Source organism: Caretta caretta, chromosome 1 (genome assembly GCF_965140235.1).
Source record: "Caretta caretta isolate rCarCar2 chromosome 1, rCarCar1.hap1, whole genome shotgun sequence".
Classification (NCBI taxonomy): domain Eukaryota; kingdom Metazoa; phylum Chordata; order Testudines; family Cheloniidae; genus Caretta; species Caretta caretta.
Window position 1 is genome coordinate 96,790,913 of NC_134206.1, and position 25,240 is coordinate 96,816,152.

Below are 25,240 nucleotides of genomic sequence, written 5' to 3' on the forward strand. Positions count from 1 at the left end.
CCTCTGGGAGGTCATTCATCCTCCATGAATTGTTGAAGACAACAGTTAATGATTCAGAGATTGCTTCAACTAGTTCCTTAAGAATAGTAGGGTGAATTTTGTCATTGTCTGCTGTCACCACACAGTTTCTTCTGCTTAAGTGTTCTACCCTTCTAGCACTCTGTGTATGTTTTATCTATTTATATTTTAAGCTCTTTGGGACTGGGACCATATACTACCCTTTGTACAATGTGTAGCACAGTGGGGGTCCATTTGGAGTTGGCTCTTCGGCACAACCATACTAAACATTATTAGTAATAGATACTAATAATACACTGTTAGGAAGCTTCAAATATTCACCTTGTTTGAAGCTCTGAAGATATGGCAGTACTCTAGAAATCTAGGACAGCAACATCACTATTAGTGAGAGCTCAGTGCTGCTCAATACATGGAACCTAAATGTACCAATATCCACTGATGGAAAGTGAATGAGGAGAATCCTACTTATGTATTTCACCTTTTATCGAAAGTGCTGCTTACTTGAGGAGAAAAGCTGCTATATCACTGCAGCTAGGAGCTCATGCACCTAGGCAGTAAGCCATAGCTACATTCCAGGAGTTGACATAAGACACAGATGCTGCTGAACCGTTTGGGTGCCAGTGGAAATATGGATAAACTATTTTCAACACTGTTCCAGTAACTGTAGTGATTTCTGTCACATAGACACAAAAGTCTTGTCTGTTAGTCTCCTCAACCACATACCTTCCAGACATTGAATAACCGTTACTTAAATCAAATAGAATATAAAATGTCTTCTGCTACATTTTAAGATGTTATAGTACTGTCACCATAATTATTTTCCAAGATGCAGCCTACAGAGCTAGTCTTTCCAATTTCCCTGCTTTATGTTTGTTCACAGCAAGTGAGGCAGGGTTCATATTTTATAGAAAACTTAGTTTTCATAGGACAATGTCCTATTCTTCTTCAACACTTCAGGGCTCATGTGTTCCCATCTCTAAAGTTCATAAGTCTCTTGATCTTATCAACAGCACAATGACAGCTTGTGTATTTAATGCTCTAGGAATTATTCTGGGGAAGTTCTATGGCTTGTGTTATACAGGTCACACTAGATGATCACAATGGTCCCCTCTGGCCTTGGACACATCCATCAGTCTAAATTACAGTCAAAGGGCTGCATTTGGCCCATCTGACGTATTTATGCAGTCCATGTAATTACATTCAGATTGTCCACAATCTAAGGTTTAATCTTTTTAAGTTAATAAATTTAAAGGCCTCCTAGCTGCCAAGATAACCTTCAAAATATGAACAGAATAACTGATAGTTATGGATAAGATTCTATCCCAGAGGTCACAGATTCCATGACTTTCTGGGACCTCTCTGACTTCTGGGGCAGGGCCGAAGCAGCGGCCGGCCCCTGGACGGTCAAAGCAGCTGCCGGCCCGCTGGAGCAGCAGTGGTCATCAGGGCTGGAGCAGCTGCAAGCCGCAGCAGCGCTCTGACAGTGTGTTGTCCTCCCCGCCCCGCAGGGTATTTTAAGTAAAAGTCAGAGACAGGACATGGGCAATATATCCATGACAGAATCTTAACCTGATAGTCTTTCTGAGCCTGCAGAACAACTGAAACAATGGCTCAGAGGTGTGACCCTCCTGCTCCATTCTAATCTCACTGGGGGTGTCAATTCTAAAGCCGTTGATGCCATGTTAATGGTGATATTAACTATTCCATTACTAATCATTTCAGAATAGAGAATGGGGGCACAAGTGAAGCCTGCAGAAAGGTGGGAAATTGGGAGTTGCTTCAAGGAAGGAAATGCAGATGGAGAACAGAGACGGCACACAAAAACAGGAAGTTAAACAAATGACAGAAATAAGACTGGTTGTAAAGGTCAGAGTTTCTTCCATCCTGCATGATGGTGAATGTAACAAGGTACTGAACAAACAAATTAAGACAGTTTAGTTATGACATAAAGGCCATATTTCTACACTTTATCTTTGTGCAAATCTCCTACTGACAGCAGGCATTCCTCTGTGGATTAAAGGGAGGAAGTACCACTGTACACACACACCCTGGCCTATGACTAAAAATGGAATATGCCCTTCAGGGTGAGCCTGACATCACTGATCTATGCAGGAACAGACTAGTGTCACAAAAGGAGATAATTAGATTTTTTTTTTTTTTTTTTTTTTTGCGCAGTGGTACAAAGAAAGTACAACACAAAAAAAGATAGAACACATCTTTAAGATAAAAAATCCCCCAATAGACTGTTAACCAATTCCTCACCTGTCTTTGACATAATCCACCCAATGTTCCATTTCAGATTCTGAATTGGTCTTTTTTATCTGTCAACCAGAAAAGAATAAATCGTTTTCTATATTACAAACCTAGTTACAATGCACAGAAATAAATCAATATTAAGGTTTGAATTTAACACTGGATTAAGAACCACCATTTCTGTATGCTTTTTCGTTTAAATTTTATGACCTGTGGCTGGTGAAATTACTGCAAGTTAACTAGTTTTGACCATTTATAGTGATTCCAATGGCCACTCTTCTCCAGATACCTTCCAATACTTGTTTAATAACTGGATTTTTATATAATTCTAAATTATAGCAAGTTTTTACTTATGGCAATTCCACATTCCCTGACCAAAATGAAACAGACAGTATCAAGAAGTAGTTGTCAATTGATGACTGGTCATTAGCCTGCATGGAAAGCAGGTGGAGAGCTCTCAGTGCTGCCCCCTTTAAAAAAAGCCTTGCAACAGTGAGAAACAATAATATCACCACCTATTTCTTATACAGCACTTTTCATCACTAGATCTCAAAATCCTTCAAAGTCTTTAAATGAATTTATCCTCACAACATCCCATTTTACAGATGAGGAATTGAAGCACTAAAAGGCTACATTACATGCCCAAGGTCACACAGGAAGTTTATGGCATAGCAGGAAATTGAACCCAGGTCTCCCAAGACCTAGGAAGATTGCATTAGTATGGAGACTGAGCTATCTTCAGACTTCTAGATAATTTCTTCCAGGTCAAGATCCCAGGAGGAATGACAAAAGTCTGTAGTGTGGGGTAGCTTGCACAGCTGTTTTGTGCACTATATCTGTGCTACCTGTTCTGTGGATCTATGGCACTTCTGTCTCTCTAGGGGACTGTCAAACCTCATCTTTCCTACCCTTTGAACATTAAACTCACATAAACCCAAAGTAATTCAAATCCTCTGCAGTTCAATTGCAGATGTACCATTAAGAAGAAAAGAAACCACAAATACTCTGAACTGTCTACATTGTTTACTTACTAGATGGATTAATTCTTTAGCAAGCTGTACAATGGACATTTCAAAATTGGTTCCAATGTTATAAATTTCACCTGGCTTCCCCTTCTTTAGAACAGTAAGGAATGCTTCTACTACATCAGTGGCGTAAAGAAAATTCCTTCTTTGAAGCCCAGAACCATGAACGCAGCTAAACAGGAAAAAAGATACTGTGTGGTATAAAAAATTCTTTTAAAAACAGAAGTATCCAGTTATTCTATCAACATTTAGACGTGTGTTTTTAAGTGGATAAAACTATTAAAAATCAAATATGCTTTTTGGTTGAAAGAAGATTCTGTTTGAGTTAATTTTAAAAATAGCCTTTTTTGGTTCCTGATTGCAATGTAACTAAAATGCAAGTAAGTTATGAACATACTCAGATTACTAATGGGACTAATTTTAAAAACATTAAATTTATGAAGAACACTGCATTGATTACAATTATAACCAAAGCTTTTCCACCACATACTCCCTGCCACAAACCAAAAAAACACTGTAGAAAACAAGTTACATACCATTTCCTGTTCTGATGCAACAAAGATATAAACTTTGGAATAACCTAAACAGCAATAAATAAATAAAGTCTGTTCATTTTAGAAAAAGCTGAAGCTCTACAAGGACTTGCAAGGTGAAATCATGGCCTCACTGAAGTAAATGGGCCCAGGATTTCACCCATAAAGAAGATCTATTTAAAAACAGAGCAAAACAAAATTGAAAGTTAGATGGAAGAACTGACCTAATATATCCATTTGAATTTTAAAAGCTGTTTAATAGAAAAAAGTTTAGGGTTTTTTTAAAAGCATATTTGTGAGAATGCATGCCTTGCAACATTCATCCTAACACCCAAGCTAAAAGTTCCTTGGGCATGGAAGTTACATGCATATTTATTTTCTTGTTCAAAGTGAACATTTATATACATATCAGAAGTCTGTTCAAAGGATTTTACTCGAGACAGGAAATATGATCTCCGATTCTATGATACAAACCAGTGTAATAGTAGATAAGCAGAATGGGGAACTAGAATTCATAATTTTCTGCTCTAAAAATCACTGGAGATCACAGGATCAGTAGTTTTAAATCTTACTCTCTTTAGGGAGCCAGTGAGGTCCTGATCCTACGAATATGCTTAACTTTATGCATATGAGGAGTCCCACGGACATCAGTGGGGTTACTCAAGTGCATAAAGTTAAGCACGTGAAAGCATTTGCAGGATCAAGGCAAATGGGGCTAATCACTTGAGCAAGTATGAGCCTACCTTGCAAAGAGCTGTCACACCCAAACATCCACATGTAGGCAAAAAATTACTCAAACATCTGTGAGCATGAGTTAAAATCCGGTGGTCTGGTACCTACCTGTAACAAATCAATAGCTACAAACAATGGTTACTACAGTTGCCAGCTAAACAGCACAAACAAGGCACAAAGATAGAAAGATTGAGGTACTAATTTTTGAGCAAGAGTCCCAGGCTACCTGTAAGTACTTAAGTTGGCAATCGTGGTATACAGCTGTGGCCAAGTATTCATCAAAAACATATAGCTTCCTACAGAGCTTTAAAATGGTTGTTCCAGGAGTTATTTTTTTCTAACTATAAACAGCTATAGATTTTAGTTCATTTTGACTCTTCATTAGTCAGTCCATTAAGTCCCTAAATATTTTTTCTTTATTCTTCTATGAGTTACCTCCAATTTGTCTAAATTTTTCCAAGATGGTCAGAACTAAAAGCAGTGCAGAGAGGCACAACCTCACAAAAATAGCACAAATATGCCTTTGCAAAATGCTGCATTTCTTCATCAAAATGTGCATTAACTTTCATTGTCATTTATCCACTATCACCCACATGTATCCCATATTTGGATAGTAGCAATACAAAACACAACTCCCTCCTATTTAATATCTATTTTGAATTATTCCTTTCCACAAGATAAACCTAGACAAACGCAATCCACTTCAATTTCATTTCTGACCAGATTTTTGACTTTTTTAGGCTTATTTTTGTCTTTACTGATGCAACTCCATCTTCTTTCATATCTGAGGTATTTTTTAAAAAACATACTGTTCACTTCACTTTCATATTATCAGTGGAGTTGTTAATTAAGACTGGAATTAACACCAATCCCTGTGGCACCCTAATATTCTCTGAAAATCTAGAAGCATTGAGTATTGTCAGAATTTTTTACAAATAGGTATATGAGACACTCTAGCAAATGCTTTATTGGAAAAATGTAGTTCCCGCTTTCCCCTACATCAACCAACATGAGTCATCTATTCTAGGTGGTTAGTTTGGTAGGTTATTAGTATCAGACTAGGCCAGATGGTGCTAATTGAGCTTGACCCATTTTGCCTGCGATACAAATTATTTTCTTTGGAAAACATTGTAAGTATATTCTGACCAAAAAAAACAAAAGAAAACCCCCCCAAAAACAAAAAAAACCCAGTGGTAAAACATCTAAACCACCTTTTTACAATGGATTAGAGAGTTAAGATAGAAACAAGCATCTAACTTACTTACTTTTTCTGGATACTGATGTGGTCCATAAACATTGCTGCTTCGTGTGATAACAACTGGGAACTTTAAAATATTAAGCACATGAGTATTATCTGTCAAGGACTGTAGACCCAAACTGCCTTAACTTCTTCACCGACCAATTAATAGTAGCAATTCACAATTTTGTAGTGCCTATCCAAATATCTGGAAGCACTTTATGAATAAATGAACCCCCAAGACACACCTGCCAGTAGACAAGTACCTCCAGTTTAGAGATGGAGACATGCAGCCAGCAACAGAAGTTTCTGATCCCCATTCTCATTTGCATTCCTGTCTAGAGGACACTACAAACATGTCTACGGTAGACTCTATAAAGAGCCTTTATGTGACATTTCTTATTCAAAAGAAATGTTTCACGGTCACTAACAGACATCTTTTCCTGAGTTTTCCCCATCCCAAGACAACAAATTTATGAAGAACCTTCAAAGGGCCTGAAAAAAATATGATGAAGAATGAAGCAAGACAGTTTACAATTGAAATGTTTAAACAAACCAGGATCTGCATAGCAATTTAAAGCTTCAAATAAAAATAAATAAGGGAAGATGGAAGGTTGCTTTCCCCATGGGAGCAGACAATGCAATTTGGTTACCGTAACTTTGCACACCCCTACTTTGGAATATATGATTTCTTTTACGTTTAGCTCTAATTTAGAAACTAGGGCATTTAGAGTTATTTTTGATAGACTGGTAGAAGAAAGATGAAAATTCAGAAGTTTACAATTACAATGAAAAAAGAGACAATCTTTGCAAGGGGCAGATGTGCCTGACTGAATGGGAGAGGCTAGGGCTCAGCCAGTCTGCATGGAGCAAGCTCCCTAACAATCCCTTTCCGCCCCCACAAATAACCGGTTCCATATTTTTCCCACCCATACCCAACACAACTCCCTCCTATTTAATATCTATCCAAGTTCACACCCAGGCTCCTTCCCAGCAATTTACTTCCCTCCCCCTCAGCTCCTCCGCTACCCCTGAGTCCCCCAAGCCTTTGCACTGCTTCTGAGGGATGTGGGAAATACGATTCTGTATTGTAGTTTAAATGAATTATTACTCAGAGTTCTGTATTAATATGCCTAGTAAGGAATATATTGGTCAAAAAACATTTCCTGAATCTTTTTTGTTGTCTGTATTGTTACAGACGTATTTGCTGACAGGCATTTTGAAATAAATGACCAAAAATAATTGAAACTGGTGTGATTATATTGTGTTATTTTGACAAATAAAATATGCAGAATTTTAAAATATTGTGCATGGAACTTTTTATTTTTTGGCATGGAATTCCCCCAGGAATATCAATGTAAGCATATACTTCCTTATATTCTATACCCCTAGCAATGATACAATTATAAGCAATAGCCAAAATGTAACAGATTCAGGCCCAGAAGGTACCTTTCTATCATGGCATGATTCCAAAAGGGTCAGTGCTTTTCTGTACCAAGAACTCCTAAAAAAATAATGTCATTACTGGTTATTGGACCTTAATGGAAGTTACCTGAAACAGTTTAGGGCTACACTTTGCTCTCTTCTGGGTTTCCCTATCTTATTTTGTTGTGTTTTCCCCTAGCCACTGTACTCCACATGTCTTTCTAAACAAACTTACATAACTAATCATTTACTGCATCTAGTATCCAATCTATCATGTTTTCCTTATTTCTAGTATTCAGCCCAAACCTTAAATATTTCTAGGGTCACTATAAGTTTAACAAACAACCCCTCTTTCTCATAATCTCATTATTTTTGGTCATGTGCTTCACGCCTATTACTTATGTCAAAATCCAAACTCAATTTAAAACTATAATTCATTCAGATCTAATGTGGGCTTACATTCCTACACACAGTGTTTACACATTGTGGGACATTTTCCTTTGACATATATGGAAGGGATGCTATTGCAATGAACCTTATAGCTTCTGAAACCTGAATAAGCTTACCTGATACCTTTCCCAGTAAGACTGAACAAAGCATTCTGCAGCTGCTTTAGATGAGGCATAAGGATTTGTTGGTCGTTTGGGTGAAGCTTCATCAAATTCCTGAAATAAAAAGAATGATAACTTTCATTACATAACAGCTTTCACCCCAAAGAATCCTACAATGGTTTTAAAGCCTCATACTGAAGCTATGGTCAGACCATTTCTACTAGAACTGGGGAAACATACAGTAGTTGTCTGACAGTACTGGAAGTGAAGAATACATCATTCAGCTGAGAACAAAGGAGAAATTTAAGGCAGAGTATAAATGCCCATACTGAAAATGGGCCAGAACAGCAGGGCTAACATTCTTACACTTTCAGAAATACCTCACCTTTTGTGAAAGAGCCTCAAAGGATAAGGATCTCTGTTTTCCGTCTTGTGTAAACCAGTATCTCCAGAAAAGTGCCTTAACACCATAAATATTATTCATACCTCAACACTGGTGGGACATTAGTTCAATTCTTATTTAGACCTCAATCCTCCAGAGTTCCACAGGGGCAGATCCCATTGACATCAATGGAATCAGCCCATACAGAGTTCAGTGCAGAACAGATGCCTTGGATCAACACCACATCACGCAGCAGCTGGTTCCTCAAATGTCTCCCATCCACTTACAACACATGTCCAACTCTGCTTAGTTTAAAAAGATCAGTCTGTCTCAGGTGGCACGGCTACAAGCCATAAAGATGTACGAGTTTTGTGTTTTTAATCATGGATGATGCCAAGAAAATGCTATTTTAGAACACTACCTTAAATTCACATTGAAGTCAAAATCTCCTTTTCATAAGAAATATTCTTGATGTATTTAGTGTACAAGTAATGAAGAAGGTCACATTAACTGAATGCGTCCGATGAAGTGAGCTGTAGCTCATGAAAGCTTATGCTCAAATAAATTTGTTAGTCTCTAAGGTGCCACAAGTCCTCCTTTTCTATTAACATACTAGAAGGCAATAAGCAAAAACCCGAACCCTACAAAACAAATATATCTTCCCACCATACTGCAAAGGCTTACTAGGCCAACTCATCAGTATTCACTTCTCTCTAGTCAAAAATTATCTGAATCCTCTTTGCCAGTCAAACAGTATTTTGAATGGACTCCCCCAGACAGTTACATCAAGCCCAGGGCAATCAGCAGCCAGCCACCTACCTCATGAGGCCAAAGCAGAAACACTGAGACCTTCACCTCATGGTGATCAGCACATCAGTGGTCAATTAATCCTTCACTATCTATGAACTTTTCATCAAAAAGTCACCTGCTCTTTTATGCATCACAAACATTTGGCTGACACTGCAGGCCCAGTGTCGGTTCACCTCACCCCTTGAGGCTACTCTAACACAGGCCTAAGGAGAACAAATCCACAAGCATCGTAGCCATTCTATTCCCTTGTGGGCTCAGATGCAAGAAGAATTCACTCAAAATAGAATCAACAGAGCTAGTCCACTTAACCTACAACTGGCATTTTATTAATCTACAGACCTTCAGATGTCCAAATTTTAGGCTATGCCTACACTGCACTTTCATCGGTAAAACTTTTGTTGGTCGGGGGTGTGAAAAAACACACCCGACGGACAAAAGTTTTACAGACGAAAACTGCTGATGTGGAGCGCTCTCCTGCGGACAAAGAGTGGCTACACTGTGTACCTTACAGTGGCACTGCTGTTGTGGCACAGCTGTGCTCCTGTAAAGTGTGCAGTGTAAACATAGCCTTAGTAAAGGAACTGACTGAGGTTCTGTCTGATATGGTGATGAAATTCACACCACTTATCGTGGGAAAACTTTAAAATCCACACAATCAATGGCACAAAACCTCCTACCCAATCTCTCTACTTTCTTGAAGGCAATCTCCAGACCCACACACAGCTATACCCCAGACTGGATGAGTTCTTTAGAGCAACATACCTCTGCGATCCCAGTGGGGTCTGCCACAATTTAGAAGCAATTGGTACTGAAAAAGACTCTCTTATCACTAATTTGCTACGATGCGTAACCTTACAAATTGGTAGATTTGAGATGAGAACCTCTTAGTTAACTGGATATAGATCCAAAGTAGGCCATATAAAATTCTTTAGTGCAAGAACATAACAGCGGCCATACTGGGTCAGACCAAAGGTCCATCTAGCCCAGTATCCTGTCTTCTGACATTAACCAATGCCAGGTGCCCCGAGAACAGAACAGGTAATCATCAAGTGATCCATCCCGTTGCTCATTCCTAGCTTCTGGCAAACAGGGACACCATCCGTGACTATCCTGGCTAATAGCCATTGATGGACCTATCCTTCATGAACTTATCTGGTTCTTTTTTTAACCCTGTTATAGTTTTGGCCTTCACAACATCCTCTGGCAGAGAGTTCCACAGATTGACTGAGTGTTGTGTGGAAAAACTACTTCCTTTTGTTTTAAACCTGTTGCCTATTAATTTCATTTGGTGACCCCTTCGTTCTTGTGTTATGAGTAGGAGTAAATAACACTTCCTTATTTACTTTCTCTATACCACTCATGATTGTATAGACCTCAATCATATCCCCCCTTAGTCATCTCTTTTCCAAACTGAAAAGTCCCAGTCTTATTAATCTCGCCTCATATGGATGCCCTTCAATACCCTAATCATTTTTGTTGTCCTTTTCTGTATCTTTTCCCATCCCAGTATATCTTTTTTGAAATGGGGCAACCACATCTGCACGCAGTATTCAAGATGTGAGCGTACCATGGATTTATATAGCAGCAATATGATATTTTCTGTCTTATTATCTATCCCTTTCTTAATGATTCCCAGCATTCTGCTTGCTTTTTTGATTGCCTCTGCACATTGTGATGTTTTCAGAGAACCATCCATAATGACTCCAAGATCTCTTTCTTGAATGGTAACAGCTAATTTATACCCCATCATTTTATATGTGTAGTTGGGATTATGTTTTCCAATGTGCATTACTTTGTGTTTATCAACAATGAATTTCATCTGCCATTTTGTTGTCCAGTCACCCAGTTTTGTGAGATCTTTTTGTAGCTCTTTGCAGTCTGCCTGGGACTTAAACTATCTTGTTAAGTTTTGTATCATCTGCAAATTTTACCACTTTTATCAAAATTTTGTATCATCTGCACATCACCTCACTATTTATCCCTTTTTCCAGATCATTTATGAGAGGACCTTCCCTCTTATCCCATGACTGCTTACTTTGCTTAGGAACCTTTGGTGAGGGACCTTGTTAAAGGCTTTTTGAAAATCTAAGTACACTATATCCACTGGATCCCCCTTGTTCACATGCTTGTTGACCCCCTCAAAGAGTTCTAGTAGATTGGCGAGGCATGATTTCCCTTTACAAAATGCCCAAAAGCGTGTTTGGTATTTTAGGGCTTTTCTACATGGCAAGTTATTGTGCTGCAACCCAGGGTGTGAATCTACAGTGCACTAGATTGCTGCACAGTAACATCCTCTGTTGTCACAGCTACAGCTCAGTGAATGTCCAGGGGTGCAGCTTGACATACTACTACTTGAAAGCGTAGTTCGCCAAACTATGCAGATTTACACCCGGGTTTGCTACACAGTAACTTACCATGTACACAAGCTCTTAAATATATAGCAAAACAAGTTCCTGCCACATAAAGCTTACATTCTAAGTAGACAACACACAAAGAATGCCAGAAAGAACAAAATGTTCTTTAAATAAAGACAGGCTCAAAAGCACCCTGGGCAGAATTTGTGACAGGACGTTCTTTCCATACCACTTAAAATGTATTTCTTCAAATGCATTTTTGTTTGTTATTTTTTTTTACTGTCTACCCATTGTTCTAGGCATTTTGCATTAAATGTAATGCACAAATGATAAAAGATGATGAATAAGAGACTGTTACTAAACTATGTTTTAGTAACTATCAGTACTTGTTTATAAGTTTCATCATCTTCAGGAACAGCACAGACAGTATACGATAGTTCATTCACAGAAGTCATGGGAAGTTATTAAAATCTTATTTTTTTCTGTTTGAAATCTTTAAAAATATGCATAAAACAAGCAGAGGTACAAAAAATACAGCTGTGTTTTCAAGCTCACCTCATCAATGCTACCTCCATATACTTCATCTGTGCTGACATAAATGAACTTCTCCACACTGGCTTCATATGCAGCAGTGACCAGAACATGAGTGCCATAAACATTCACATAGGTGAATTCCAGGGAACGCCAAAATGAAAGATCTACAACGGAATGAGTTTATTTTAAAATTTAATCTCACTAGGGTAGAGAATGAAAAAAAGTTTTCAATTCAGGCACTGAAGACTTTAAAAAGATGACTTGGCATAAAGAGATTAACAGTGAACCATATCATGAGGCACTGTAGAGATGAAAGTTTCTGGTGGTGTTTTAACTTGAGTTACTTGATTATAATCATGTTAATTGGCAAAGACAAATATAGACACTCCCAATATCTGCTCCAAGACAAACATTTGTACCTGGTAACAAACCATGACCAATTCCAGAGTGAACTACAACCAGGAATAAAATGTTTGCCGAATACTTATATTTGCCTTTACAGTAGTGTTAGTTAACTACTGTATATACTTGTTCAAAAGCCAAATTTTTTTTAGTAAAAAAAGGGAAGCATCAGAGAAGGGGGTCAATTTATGAACGGGTATAGAGAAGGGGAGAGGTGACACTTTTCACATCTGACCTGAGAGCAAAAAGGGCATCACCCAGTCCAAAGTCTCACAAATGACTTATAATCCAAATGTCTTGGTTTGTGAAAAGGAGTTCAGAATCCAAAAAGCCAGGTTTTCCTAATACAAGTACTACAGTTGTTCAAGGTATTGTGCAGGAGGGTGGGGTGAGGGAGAGGAGGGCACTGAAGTAACCTTTTAAGGCCCAGTCTCATGAACTGACAGTGCAAGAAACAAATTTGAAGGAAATTTCCTGTCTAATGGTACAAAGGTCCCATTCTAGTCAGGATGGTCCTGTGATGCTAAACTTTAAACCTATCCCTGGTCCAAAAATGAACCATGCCCGGCACCTAATACCAGTATAATTTCTTGGGGGAGAGGGAGAATGGTGTGGGAGAATGGTAAAGAGAAAAAAAAAAAGTAAAGGAATATTTTCTCTAGCTGGTAGCTTTTAAGAAAATAGGAGCTGACTGAAACTGCTCACAGTCTGGAATGTTGGTAGCAGTACCATTGGAGATGAATTACGGTGCGGAGAGCAGATAATGGTGGTCAAAAGGCATGTGAATAATGGACTTTACCATATTGATACCTTCTCTTGACAGTTCCATTGAATAATGTTAGTTCGTATTTAGGCACTTAAGTGTAGGGTTTTTTCTAAATCCTTTGGCGTCCTGCACTTTCCTGGATGTTTACATGACTCATTGATTATAAACCTCTGAAAATAGGTTTGTAATGGAAATGCTGACAGAAAGGGCCGGATTATGACATTTTGATAAGTTATGTCAAGTGTAAGATGCCCCATACCATAAAAAAAAATATATATATTATTTTCACAGACAGGACACTGAATATATGAACATGAAAGCTTTATATATGCATATATACAAAAACAGAATAATAATCTAACTAAAACATATGTCTTGCAATATGCCTGTTTGCATTATAAAATAGCTTCAAATTAACATATTTTCATCTAAGATTTCTTAATTCGTAGATACGAAAACTTTATATCTACAACACAAAATCAGCTATACAGACCAGTTTACTTAAAGGAAGCTGTACAGCCTGCCGTATATCTGTTTGCACATCACATTAATTTTAACACTGAAATTTAAAACGTTTTCCTTTGTGATTTTTGGAGAGCAAAGTCACTGATGGTGTCCTCAAATTATAAGCTATGGAGTTTGTCACTTTTGATGCACAGAATGCTTGGGTGGATAGATGTCTGCCTAGAAAATGCTGCAAGAAAAGCTCTCTTCGTGTTCACTTCTCTAGCCTCTGTCTCCTCCAGGACTATTAATTAATCTCGAGTAAACACCTCGGACACACAGTGATAACAAGCTATATGCGCGAAAGAAAAAGAATTTACCAGAAAAGAGAGACTGGTAATCTCTAGACAGGCATTGAGAAAGTGAGAAAAGCTAGCCTATATTCAAGCAAATATAATGAATATCATAGCCTATTAAAGCCTATAAATCATATATGCACATAGTTTGAAATAACTTTCTCAGCAAGTACTCAGAATATTTTGATATATAAGTATATCTTCCTTCACTTCTCTCAAAACCCTCTATCTTTTTGTCAGCACTCTGATATTTACTGTGAGGGTTCTTGAAACTGACAGAGGGAAGCCAACACAAATTTATCCTCAAGAGCCACTCGACCCAAGTCCATAAGAGATCACCTGCAAATTCAATCACGTGAAGCATGAATAGCGCATAAAGCAGAAAGCGGTGTGCCCTAAAATATACAACAGTATGTATGAAAAGATCAAAAGAAGAAAGAACACACTAACTCTTAAGAAAACTTAGAAAAACAGGAATGAAGGCACTATATGACTGAGCGTGCTGTACCGTAAACAAAAGATGGAGGCCTTCCAGCTATTACCAGCCAAGGGGGACAGTATACGAGAAGCAGCTGGCCAACAAAATGCTGCCTTAGGAGACTGACAGCAGACTTACTCATAAAAATACTAATTTTATAAGTGCAATTATTGTTTTTCTTCCCCTCAGCCGGGCCTCCCACCTGTCAATAACAAACCATTAGTGAAGGGTAACAGAGGTCAAGGGTATTTGCGTAGCCAGATGTGTATATTTGTCATATTTGAAAGAAAGTGTCTATATTTAGAGAGAATTTCCTTTCCCCCCCCCCCATCTCCTTTATTTATCAGCCAATTTTGATAACATTTGAAATGGAGTCAGTTTTTTCTTTTTTAGAGGCCCCTCATATTGTGAGGCCCTAAGCTGTATCTTAGTTATCTTATGCCTTAATCCGGCCTTGCTGACAGACCCTGAGCCTTAACGATGCTACTTGGTGTTGCTATAATAAATAGACAATTATCATCCTTTAGTTTAATATGAAGTGACAGGAATGAAAACAGCATCAATATGAATAGGTTACTTATTTCAAACAAAACACCTAGAAGATTTATTACAATAACCACATGCAACAATGCTCACCTACGTGGGTTTGTGCTGCAAAATGTAGTACTATATCAATTTTCTCAGTTTCAAAAAGTAGTTTTATAAAATGGGGTTCACAGATGTCACCCTAAAGAGAAAAACAATTAGATTAAAAACAAAGATAGCAATCCAAGTCAGCTTTTAATAATGGAGTCACGACTCTTAACTCTACCAAGTTTTATCTATAGTGTGAAAACAGCATGTAGTCTGTTTTGTTCATTTTATCCATGACTTGATGCAGGACTGCATTCCTGTTGATTACTTGTAATACTACCACGTCAGTCCATATTTATTGAATAGCTTATTTTTAAAAAAACATAGTACACAAGAATCAAAAAGAGCTAAGCACTTACATACAAGTGGGACTACCTCAATAAGTAAATGCTCACCAGCATGAGTAAGGGCTTTACAAATTTGGCTTAGAGTTATGAAGAATGTACCCTTTGGCATTGCCGTCTATCACTGTAAAATATACTAGAAGTCTTCTCCCCCTCCAGACTCTCTGCCTGCCCTGAATTAACGCTCTTAAATTATAGTTGGAAATTTTTAACTCAAAAACTTCCTTTTTCATGAGATAGAAATATGTATTTTTTCTGAAGAGGGTGAAGGGAATGGGGAGCCGTGAGATGAACAATTCCATTTCAGCTAGTATGGTTTCTCTTCCCTCACACCAAATTCTCATTTTGGATGGAAACATATTCTACTGGCAGTTGCACCAACATACTCCTAACCCACTCTTCAAATAGCAAGGCAAATAGCTGTGTCAGTTGCCTAATTAGGTCAGCAAGATATACAAATTGGGCAGTGTGTAATACCCTATAACACAACTACTGTTAATCTAGAAACATAAAATCATAGGGGAAGTACTCTGTTGATACTTACAATAAGCTATTACATAAAATAAATTACCAAATCATGTCCAAGTGTCATTCAGTTGTTCCCTCAACACATTTTATAGCTAAAGAAATAAAATACTGTGTAACCCTCATACTTGCAGTCAAACTAGCCATACTCTTAAAATAGCAGAAATGTTACTTTAAACATAAAATGACCAGTTAATTTAACCTATACTCATTAATTGAATAAAGTTCATATTAAAAAGCCACAATCTCATGAGGGGAGGGGGGAATTCAAACTAACAGCCTCCTTATCAGAACCTGTTGGTGATGATAAAAGAAGGATATTCTTAAATTTTAGAACTAGCTGCAGTCAATGTTAAAATAGTTTTTAAATTACACAGAACAAATATTAAGTGAATTAGCAATGGCAAGAGACACTACGTTTATTAGAGAAAACTGCAAAAATTACATCTTTGAAATTATCTAATTAGTTTACTTCAGCACTTACACTTCGAAGTTAATGTGCATTTTCATGAATTGGAATGTGAACTATCACAAAAACAGCAAGTGAAAAAACTCTCCCCTAAAACAATCTTCGTGAAGCCAGAATTCATAGGCTAAGCCACAGGGTCAAAAGTTCTGTTATTTGAAAGAATAAGTCAGTTAACAGAAAATTAAAACAGCCCATAGGAAAAAAGTAAGTCTTCAAAGAGCAAGCAAAAGCACTGCTAAAAACAAAGAAAAGAATCACGTATCTAATTTTTTTTAAAAGTGATTCAAAAACTATGCTTTCTTGTAGTTTATGCATTAATAGAGAACAAACTATAGCTACCTCTAAAAATGAGGAAATAGAAATGTACTTCATGCTTTTCAAGCAAGGTTCTCCAATATAGTCAGAATCATATTTGATTTTTAAATCTCAGGATTAATTTATGTACATTACCCATTAAATATGACGCTAAATTATCACCACTAGAAATTTTATAAACATCTCCTATACTAATATTCAAGCTACTTACAAGTTTTAGCTATACTATACATAAACCATAAAGATGTTATGAATAATTAGTGAACGAACAGTGACACCTACTGGCTTTAAAAAAAGGAAGATGAACTGAACTGAAGATCATTCTAGGATCCAGTTCATAGTTTTCAGAACTGGCTGGCAATAGTTCCAATAATATAACTATTCTGTATAACTACACAGGCAAAGGTGTTAGTTTACCTTTGCTCAAAATACTACACACCAAAACACACACTAGGGAAACATTAGGTTGACATTTTCCCATTTCTCCACCTCAAAGCTAACACACACTAGTAAATGTTCTTTAAACAGCATCAGCATTATTTAGCCTTTGCTACTAAAGGTTCACAGATTTTGACAACTCTACTGTAGGTTGCTGAGTTCCCATTTTTACGGAAACCAGTGCATTTTCAAAAAGTCGATGAAGGATTTAAAATAATGTGTGTTCCTTATTCTACCTCCAGAGAAATACACCCTTGAGTCATCAAAATTTCAGTAATTTTCAGTGGGGAATGCTGAACAATTCTAATACTCTTAAAATTATACACATATATTAGAACCTGCAGGCTTTTGGTTTTGGTCCTTGCAATGCATAGCGCATAATACTTGGTATAACTAAATACTTTGTAGTATGCTCTCATAATCTTAAAATATATCACCAGCTCAATTATTTACATTAACATTCTTCCCAGTTTCAGAAGCACTTTACAAACATCAGCTAACTAATCCGCACAACACCCTTGTGAGGTGTGTAATGAAGTATTATCCCCATTTTACAAAAGAGGAAGCTGAGGCATGTAAGATTTAAGTAACTTGCAGAACAATCCCCCTCATCTGTCAGGGAAAAGAAGCTCTTTACTACACCAGTATATTGTTTTTAAAAGAAGAGGGGACACCATCTAACCTAATTTTATCTGAAGAAACAGCAGGAGAAACCCTAATGGTAGGGCTTGTCTATATATAGGAAAGTTATTAGGTATAAATTGCCTCATGTCCACACACACTGGGTTTTTTTTAACCTTATCTGGCATCTTATCCCACTTTAATTAATCCTCTTTGGAAGATACGCAACTATTTTGGAGTGAGTTATACTGGAATATGGTTTGTATGGACCCTTCCCTATTTCAGATTAACCATACCACTTCTGGAAGTCCTTCCACTGCCATCCCACAGTGCACTGTTTCACATTTAGGTCAGCCTGTTTACCTGTATGCTTTCTACTGCTCTGGGATCATCTTGACTGGATGTCACCATCCTGTTTAAATACTAGCATGTTCCCAGGTACACCCCTTTGTGATTCCAGCTCATGGCAAGCTCATACACATGAAGTTACATACCTATTACATCAGCAGCCATGCCACATTCACATCCTCGACTTTGGCTCCCTGACCAGCTGGAACATTTTGCAGAGGCACCGTCTCTTGATGTTCACAATGTTAACAAAGTAGCTCCTTTCTCCTATCTAAGCCCCCAGTAAGCCGTCATAAACCAGGTAAGCTGAGTCTCCCAGAATGACAGGGGAATCACACCAACATTCACGTTCATAGTGGTCTTGGGAGCAAGTGTCCCATTTTTCCTTGCATAAAACAATGCTGAGTTTCTGAAGTTCCTAGCATCACAGATTCCCACACTATCCCATATTAACCCTGGTTGCCCTTCCATAGCGATCAGCCAGGTCTTGCAGCATCCTGGTGAAATACACTTTTCTCCGAATGAACTTGGAGGTCTGGTTTTGGGGACAAAGACTGGACACCTGGGTCCCATCAATGACCCCAATACAATTCGAAACGCCACTGTGCAAATCCACCATCAATAACTTTCTATGGTGTGTCCAGGTTCTATGATCAGCCAGCAGCATCTGCTCTACAGCAGCATAGACCTCCATGACAACAACCCAACCACCTGATCTACCAACACCAAACTAGTTATAGCAAAAAACAGCATACCAAAGAAACTCCCCCATTCAGAAAAGCCCCTAGTCACAGAAGTTCAGGATTCATGTCTGTGTTCTCATCTTGAATTTCCACTTCAATACTCATAACTAATGCACATACAAGGTCATTCTGCTGTCTACACTTGCACTCATTCCCTGGAATCTATATCATGCCATCCTATAACCAGGCATTGAATCAGTCTGACTAGGGCAGCGGTATGAAATTGGGTTTAAACTGGTAACCTTTATAAAAGCTGTAAATACCACTTCTTCAGCAATGCCACAGGCCTCCTTAGCCGTCATGCCTCTCAACTCATAGCATTTCACGTGTTTACACTTACGTTACTAAATTGAATATCTGAACAGTGGGAAAGAGGAAGCCAGAGGATAAACAGGCATTTAAGGCTTCTAAACGGGCAGGCTATGTTTAAACACACATTTGTGAAATCTTCCAAGTACAGTTGAGACTTTGAGTCATGGAACAGATAACATTACCAGCAGATCAACAAGCGCACAGGAATTGACATAATAGAACATACTAGCAGCCCATATAATTCAGTATTCTGCTCTGGCAGTGGTCTGTATTTGATACTCCAAAGTACAGTTATTCATAAAGTTAGCTCAAAAGTTAGAAGAGTAAAACAAAGATCACTCCATTATGATGCAGAGGCTTGATTAAATTCTAACCTTCAGTCTATAATTATATCTTTCAGTTTTTGAGGGGTTATGCCATGCGTTGGTGGCATATACTTTTGGATTACAGCAACTGTATCAGAAGTATGCAGTAATATGCCATGTTCACACCCATATACACATGGCCAAAAGTGGAAGTTATATAGTGTAACCAAAAGCAGAAGCCATAGTTCCATGAGAAGAAAATGACGGAGATTCCCAAATCAGGTCTCAGTTCTGCAGAAGCCCAGGTATAAGCGCCTATCCAACTTCAGATTTTACAACCATAACTTGCTAGTTTGCTACTAAAAAGTCTGCCATACCTGGATAAACTTGTAGTTTTGCTTCTCAGAAATGGTTTCAAGATTCTTCAAGCTTGCACAATAGTCCAGCTTAAGAAAAAAAAACAAAACAGAATATTACTATGAAGAGGAGTTTTCTTTAAAGATTCTATATTAGATTCTGCTTATTTACTAACTGAGCAAGTCTCTAATTAACAGTCTTGAGGAGAAGGTGCTAAACTATTGTTTAAAATAAATCTGCAGAGAGGTCAACTTCTCTGTTTAAAAGGTGTATTGTGTCATTATGTGGTGATTGACAAATCTAGCAATAATCAATTAAATAAAATCTGAGAATCCTAGTCCCCCAGAATTGATCCATCTGCCCACACTTACTTTGTTGACAACATAACTCTCGGATATCATTTGGTAGCCAAAACAGATGATTATTAGATGGGGAAATAAAAATGAGAAACAGTTAAGTCTTCCAAAACAGAGCCATTTTCATATGAATGCTCTGTAACAGAGAGTGTGGAAGGAATTTATGGAAGTTGTCAGCTGAGCTGTCTCTAAATGAGATTTTTCCTCACAATCTTTCAGACATAATCTGCTTTCAAAAAGTTGCTGAAAACTAGATTAATTCACTGAAGATTTCAAAAGACCTTGTCATTATTCCATGGATACATCATTAACAAGTCACAAGTTGTGTACTCAACTTTGTGCACAATTCTTTGAGGTATATAAACAGGTTTATAATGTAACTGCATAATATCATAACTCCAAGGCCAATTAGCGACCTCAAGTATTTTTAGGCAAAGGAGCACAGAAAGTATTGTGACCAGCCAAAACACTCAACTCTTTGTGCTTTATATAAGAACCACTTGGGTGCACTGGGACACAAAAAGGTTTAAATATTTTAAAAATCCTATTTTGTCTAGTATTTATTAACGAACTGCCCCTAAATCTTCTGGAGGGACTGCTCGATCCCCATACTCTCAGGGCACAAACCAGTGGCATTACTGTTAGCGAGACGCCCTCCATAGCACCTCAGTACTTAGTTACATTGGGATTTTCACATAAAGCAGGACTAAAACACTTCTGTTTTATGCTTCAATTGAAAACAGTCTAAAAGTTTAGACACAATCTCTCACGGGTCCTTTAATTTTCAATAATTTTGGGGTAAAATATTAAATTTTGGCAGAGGAAACATTTGAAAGTGATCCTCTTTTTAAAAATTCCCAGACTCGTTTTTTCACCCTGTAGAGATAACATTTTAGATTCTGATTCTAACAATACATACATGATTAAGCATCTGCTACAGTGGGATTACTCACATGAGTAAAGTTAAGCTTCTGTACCAGTATTTTCAGGATTGGGCCAGACTTTGCTAGGACACATGCTGTTGTGGTTGGTTATATTATGAAGTGGAAAAGAGTTTGTTGTGAAGGTGAAGAGTCTTTGAAACTTTTGCTCTGAGGATTACCTTACCTGGAGATTTTCAGTGATTGTGTTTTATGGGATCTGCAGTTGAGCAATCGCTACTCTAATCCAATGACTCTCAGCCTTTCCAGAATACCGTACCCCTTTCATGAGTCTGATTTGTCTTGCATACCTCCAATTACACCTCACTTAAAAAAACACTTGCTTACAAAATAAAACATAAAAATACAAGCACACTATTACTGAAAAATTGATTACTTTCCCATTTTTACCATATAATTATAAAATAAATCAATTTCCACATAAATATTGTACTTACATTTTAGTGTATAGTATATCGAGTAATTAAACAAGTCTCTAAGAAATTTTAGTTTGTACTGACTTTGCTAGTGCTTTTTATGTAGCCTGTTGTAAAACTAGGCAAACATCTAGATGAGTTGATGTACCCCCTGGAAGGCCTCTGCATACCCCTGATTGAGAATCACTGTCTAACCAAATAAGTTGTCTGGAGTAGGAGTTTCAAACCCACTGTAGAAAGCATGACATGGCTGAGAAGCGGATTTGAAACTCATGGCTACTCCAAAAAAAACCACCTTTGTTTGTTAGAGTTAATATATGTGAAACAAAGAACATGGTAGCAGAACTGAGGTGGGCTTTGAGAATTGGGCTTTGGATCAGGCCCTAAATTAGCACATAAAACGTGCCAACTCTGAATTTTAAGAAATTCAAGGTCTAATGTAAAACTTTCCATATCAAGCAAACTTTCAACATATTGTATATTAACTGATGCATATTATTTCACATTTCTTTAGAGAGAAAAAAAAGAACACAAAAAACGTACCTTATCTAGATTTATAATCAGATAGTTTGGATAGTTTTCTACAAGAGACACAACCACATGTGATGCACTGCAGGTTTAAAAAAAGAATAATCCTGTTTTAAATTACGATTATAGAGAGAACTTTAGGATATCAGATGCCTACAGACAAAACCCTAATTGACACAAAAATACACTGATTTTTTTTTTTTAATTTGCTACTGTTTCTTTTTTTAATCTGTTTAATAAGCATGTAATGTTAGTGAATTAAAAGCTAGAGAAATAATTTTATTCTATAATTAAAGTTCTGATTTTCTAGCCACTTCCCCTGCCCCCCCAAAAAAATCAATAAAATCATCTCATTTGTTCAATTTCAGAGTTTTCTAACAAACTGTATAAACCACATATCAGCATATCTTTGACCTCAATTGTGCATATACTTATACATGGCTTTAAAATTTACAGGTGTGTGGTTCCACTGCACAGATAAAAAAATGACTGTTTGCAAGACTGACATCTGTGTAACCTTAAGCCAGCTCAAACATTTTTTTTTTTTTTAAGAGCTGATCCATCCTGGGCCACACCAATAGTCCCAATGATCTGTGCTTCAATACTGAGCTGTGAACCCCCACATTTGTTTTCACTTACCGTGGTTCTGTTCATACATTACATTCGTTTCTACACCTAAGCATATTTCAGAATTTGTTTTTTTGCATTTCTCTCTGCACCTCAATTGACCAATTAAGGTAGAGAGAGAAATGCATCACACATGGAGCCCCATTCATCTGGTTAGCAAATCTAGGAGCTTCAGACACTTCTGGAGGTGGGGGGCACAAAGAGCCCCAACATAGAGAGAAGGGGGAAATGGGCAACTTGCATACCATTTCTCCCCCCAAGCTCCCTGTGGACCATCCTCACAGCCCATCTATTTCAGGGATTCTTGTCAATTCTGCCCACCCACCCCCAACAAGGGGCTCTGTATGCCACTCCCATATCCCCCTCCACCATACTATTGTCCTTCATTCTCCCTCCAAGCCAGGGGCCGTGTGTCCCTCCTTCCCCTCTGTGCTCATACTACAGTACTCCATTCTCTACCCAATCCCCTATGCCAGGGGGTCCATGTGCCTCCCATTCCTTCCATGCAAGGGTCCCTCACTCTCTTTGCCATGTCCTTTCTTCTCCAGGGCTCCCCAACATTCTTATTTCTTTTATTTCTGTCTTGAAGATAAGTAATTGAGGTTGTCAACACTTTTAAAATATTAGGAGGATGAACAGAGCTGAGATGGGGCATATTATGCTGGAAGGTGTTCACGGCTTTGATTAACCAGTTCTTTGATCTACAGATCATATCTCTGAGGTTCTATTGTAACTAAAACTTCAGGAATGGAGGTTCTTAATAACTCTGAACAAACATCATGGTGGTTCTTTCAAAAGTTTACAACTGAACATTGACTTAATACAACTTTGAAACTTTACTATGCAAAAGAAAAAAAGCTGCTTTTAACCATCTTAATTTAAATGAAACAAGCACAGAAAGTTTCCTTACCTTGTCCAATTTTTTTTAAACTTTCCTTTTTTAAAATAATTTACGTTTAACACAGTACTGTACTGCATTTACATTTAAAAAAAAATTTTTTTTTGTCTTTGCTGCTGCCTGATTGTGTAGTTCTGATTCCAAATGAGGTGTGTACGTGGCCGGTCACTTCGTAACTCTGAACTGTAACCACTGTACTGAAATTGCTAATTTTGCTATCCAGACACAAGGAGTGCTTACGTGTCCTCCATTTCTCCCTTCCAGTTTTCTGATTTTCACCAAAAAGCAAAGGATTCTGCCCACTGATACTTGAAACATTCCTTGAAATTTTGGAATTGATTGAATACAGCATTTAAAAGTATCACCTATGTGGCAGGCTTGAACTTACTAGCTTCTAAGAGCCCTGTGTACGAGGGTTCAAAACCCAGGGTCCCTGACACTCAGGTCTTACTCATGTGTACAAGGGAATGATGAGGAATAAACTCCATCGCCTCTCTTTTATGAGGCAAGATTAAAAAGACTGGGACTTTTCAGTTTGGAAGACAACTAAGGAGGGGATACAACAGAGATCCATAAAATCGTGAATGGTGCCAAGAAAGTGAATAAGGAAGTGTTATTTACTCCTTCACATAAGCAACTTATTTAAAACAAAATTAACTTCTTCACTTAATGCACAGCCTGTGGAACTCATTGCCAGGTGTGGTTGTGATGGCCAAAACTATAACTGGGTTCAAAACAGAATTAGATAAGTTCATGGAGGATAGGTTCATCAATGGCTATTAGTCAAGATGGTCAGGGATGCAACCCATGCGCTAGATGTCCCTAAGCTTCTGAATGCTAGAAGCTGGGAGTGGATGACAGGGAATGGATCACTTGGTAATTGCCCTGTTCTGTTAATTCCCTCTGAAACACCTAGTATCAGGCACTATCAGAAGACAGTATACAGGGCTAGATGGACCATTGATTTGACCCAGTATGCCTATTCCTATACACAAACAGAAATGTCATGGAATATACCTCGCTTTGCTTGGCTAATCAACCTAGCTTAACAGATAGAATCATAAAATATCAGGGTTGGAAGGGACCTCAGGAGGTCATCTAGTCCAACCCCCTGCTCAAAGCAGGGCCTAATCCCCAACTACATCATGCCAGCCAGGGCTTTATCAAGCCTGACTTTAAAAACCTCTAAGAAAGGAGATTCCACCACCTCCCCAGGAACCCATTCCAGTGCTTCACCACCCTCCTAGTGAAAAACTTTTTCCTAATATCCAACCTAAACTTCCCCCACTGCAACTTGAGACCATTACTCCTTGTTCTGTCATCTGTTACCACTGAGAACAATCTAGATCCATCCTCTTTGGAACCCCCTTTCAGGTTGTTTAAAGCAGCTATCAAATCCCCCCTCATTCTTCTCTTCTGCAGACTAATCAATCCCAGTTCCCTCAGCCTCTCCTCATGTGCTCCAGCCCCCAATCATTTTTGTTGCCCTCCGCTGGACTCTTTCCAATTTTTCCGCATCTTTCTTGTGGTGTGGGGCCCACAACTGGACACAGTACTCCAGAGGATCCTCACCAATTCCAAATAGAGGGGAATGATCACATCCCTCGATCTGCTGGCAATGCCCCTACTTATACAGCCCAAAATGTTGTTAGCCTTCTTGGCAACAAGGGCACACTGTTGACTCATATCCAGCTTCTCATCCACCGTAACCCCTAGGTCCTTTTCTGTAGGACTAGTGCCTACCCACTCAATCCCTAGTCTGTA

General features: G+C 38.1%; 1 protein-coding gene across 4 annotated transcripts in view; it reads right to left on the reverse strand.

The window, feature by feature from the left end:
- Positions 1-25,240, reverse strand: part of TGDS (TDP-glucose 4,6-dehydratase) — a 1,159,807-nt gene that overhangs the window by 989,766 nt on the left and 144,801 nt on the right. For 2 of the 4 annotated variants that reach the window (XM_048853325.2, XM_048853315.2), the window contains exons 2-10: positions 21,967-22,033; positions 19,731-19,799; positions 14,937-15,027; positions 11,876-12,018; positions 7,790-7,888; positions 5,827-5,886; positions 3,833-3,876; positions 3,303-3,468; positions 2,281-2,339 (exon numbers count right to left, since the gene is read on the reverse strand). In XM_048853325.2, the coding sequence (XP_048709282.2) occupies positions 2,281-2,339; positions 3,303-3,468; positions 3,833-3,876; positions 5,827-5,886; positions 7,790-7,888; positions 11,876-12,018; positions 14,937-15,027; positions 19,731-19,799; positions 21,967-22,033 (798 nt within the window). Of the gene's footprint in view, positions 1-2,280; positions 2,340-3,302; positions 3,469-3,832; positions 3,877-5,826; positions 5,887-7,789; positions 7,889-11,875; positions 12,019-14,936; positions 15,028-19,730; positions 19,804-21,966; positions 22,034-25,240 lie in introns of those variants that run through there. The other 2 variants (XR_012668860.1, XM_075129305.1) reach the window with 2 other exon arrangements.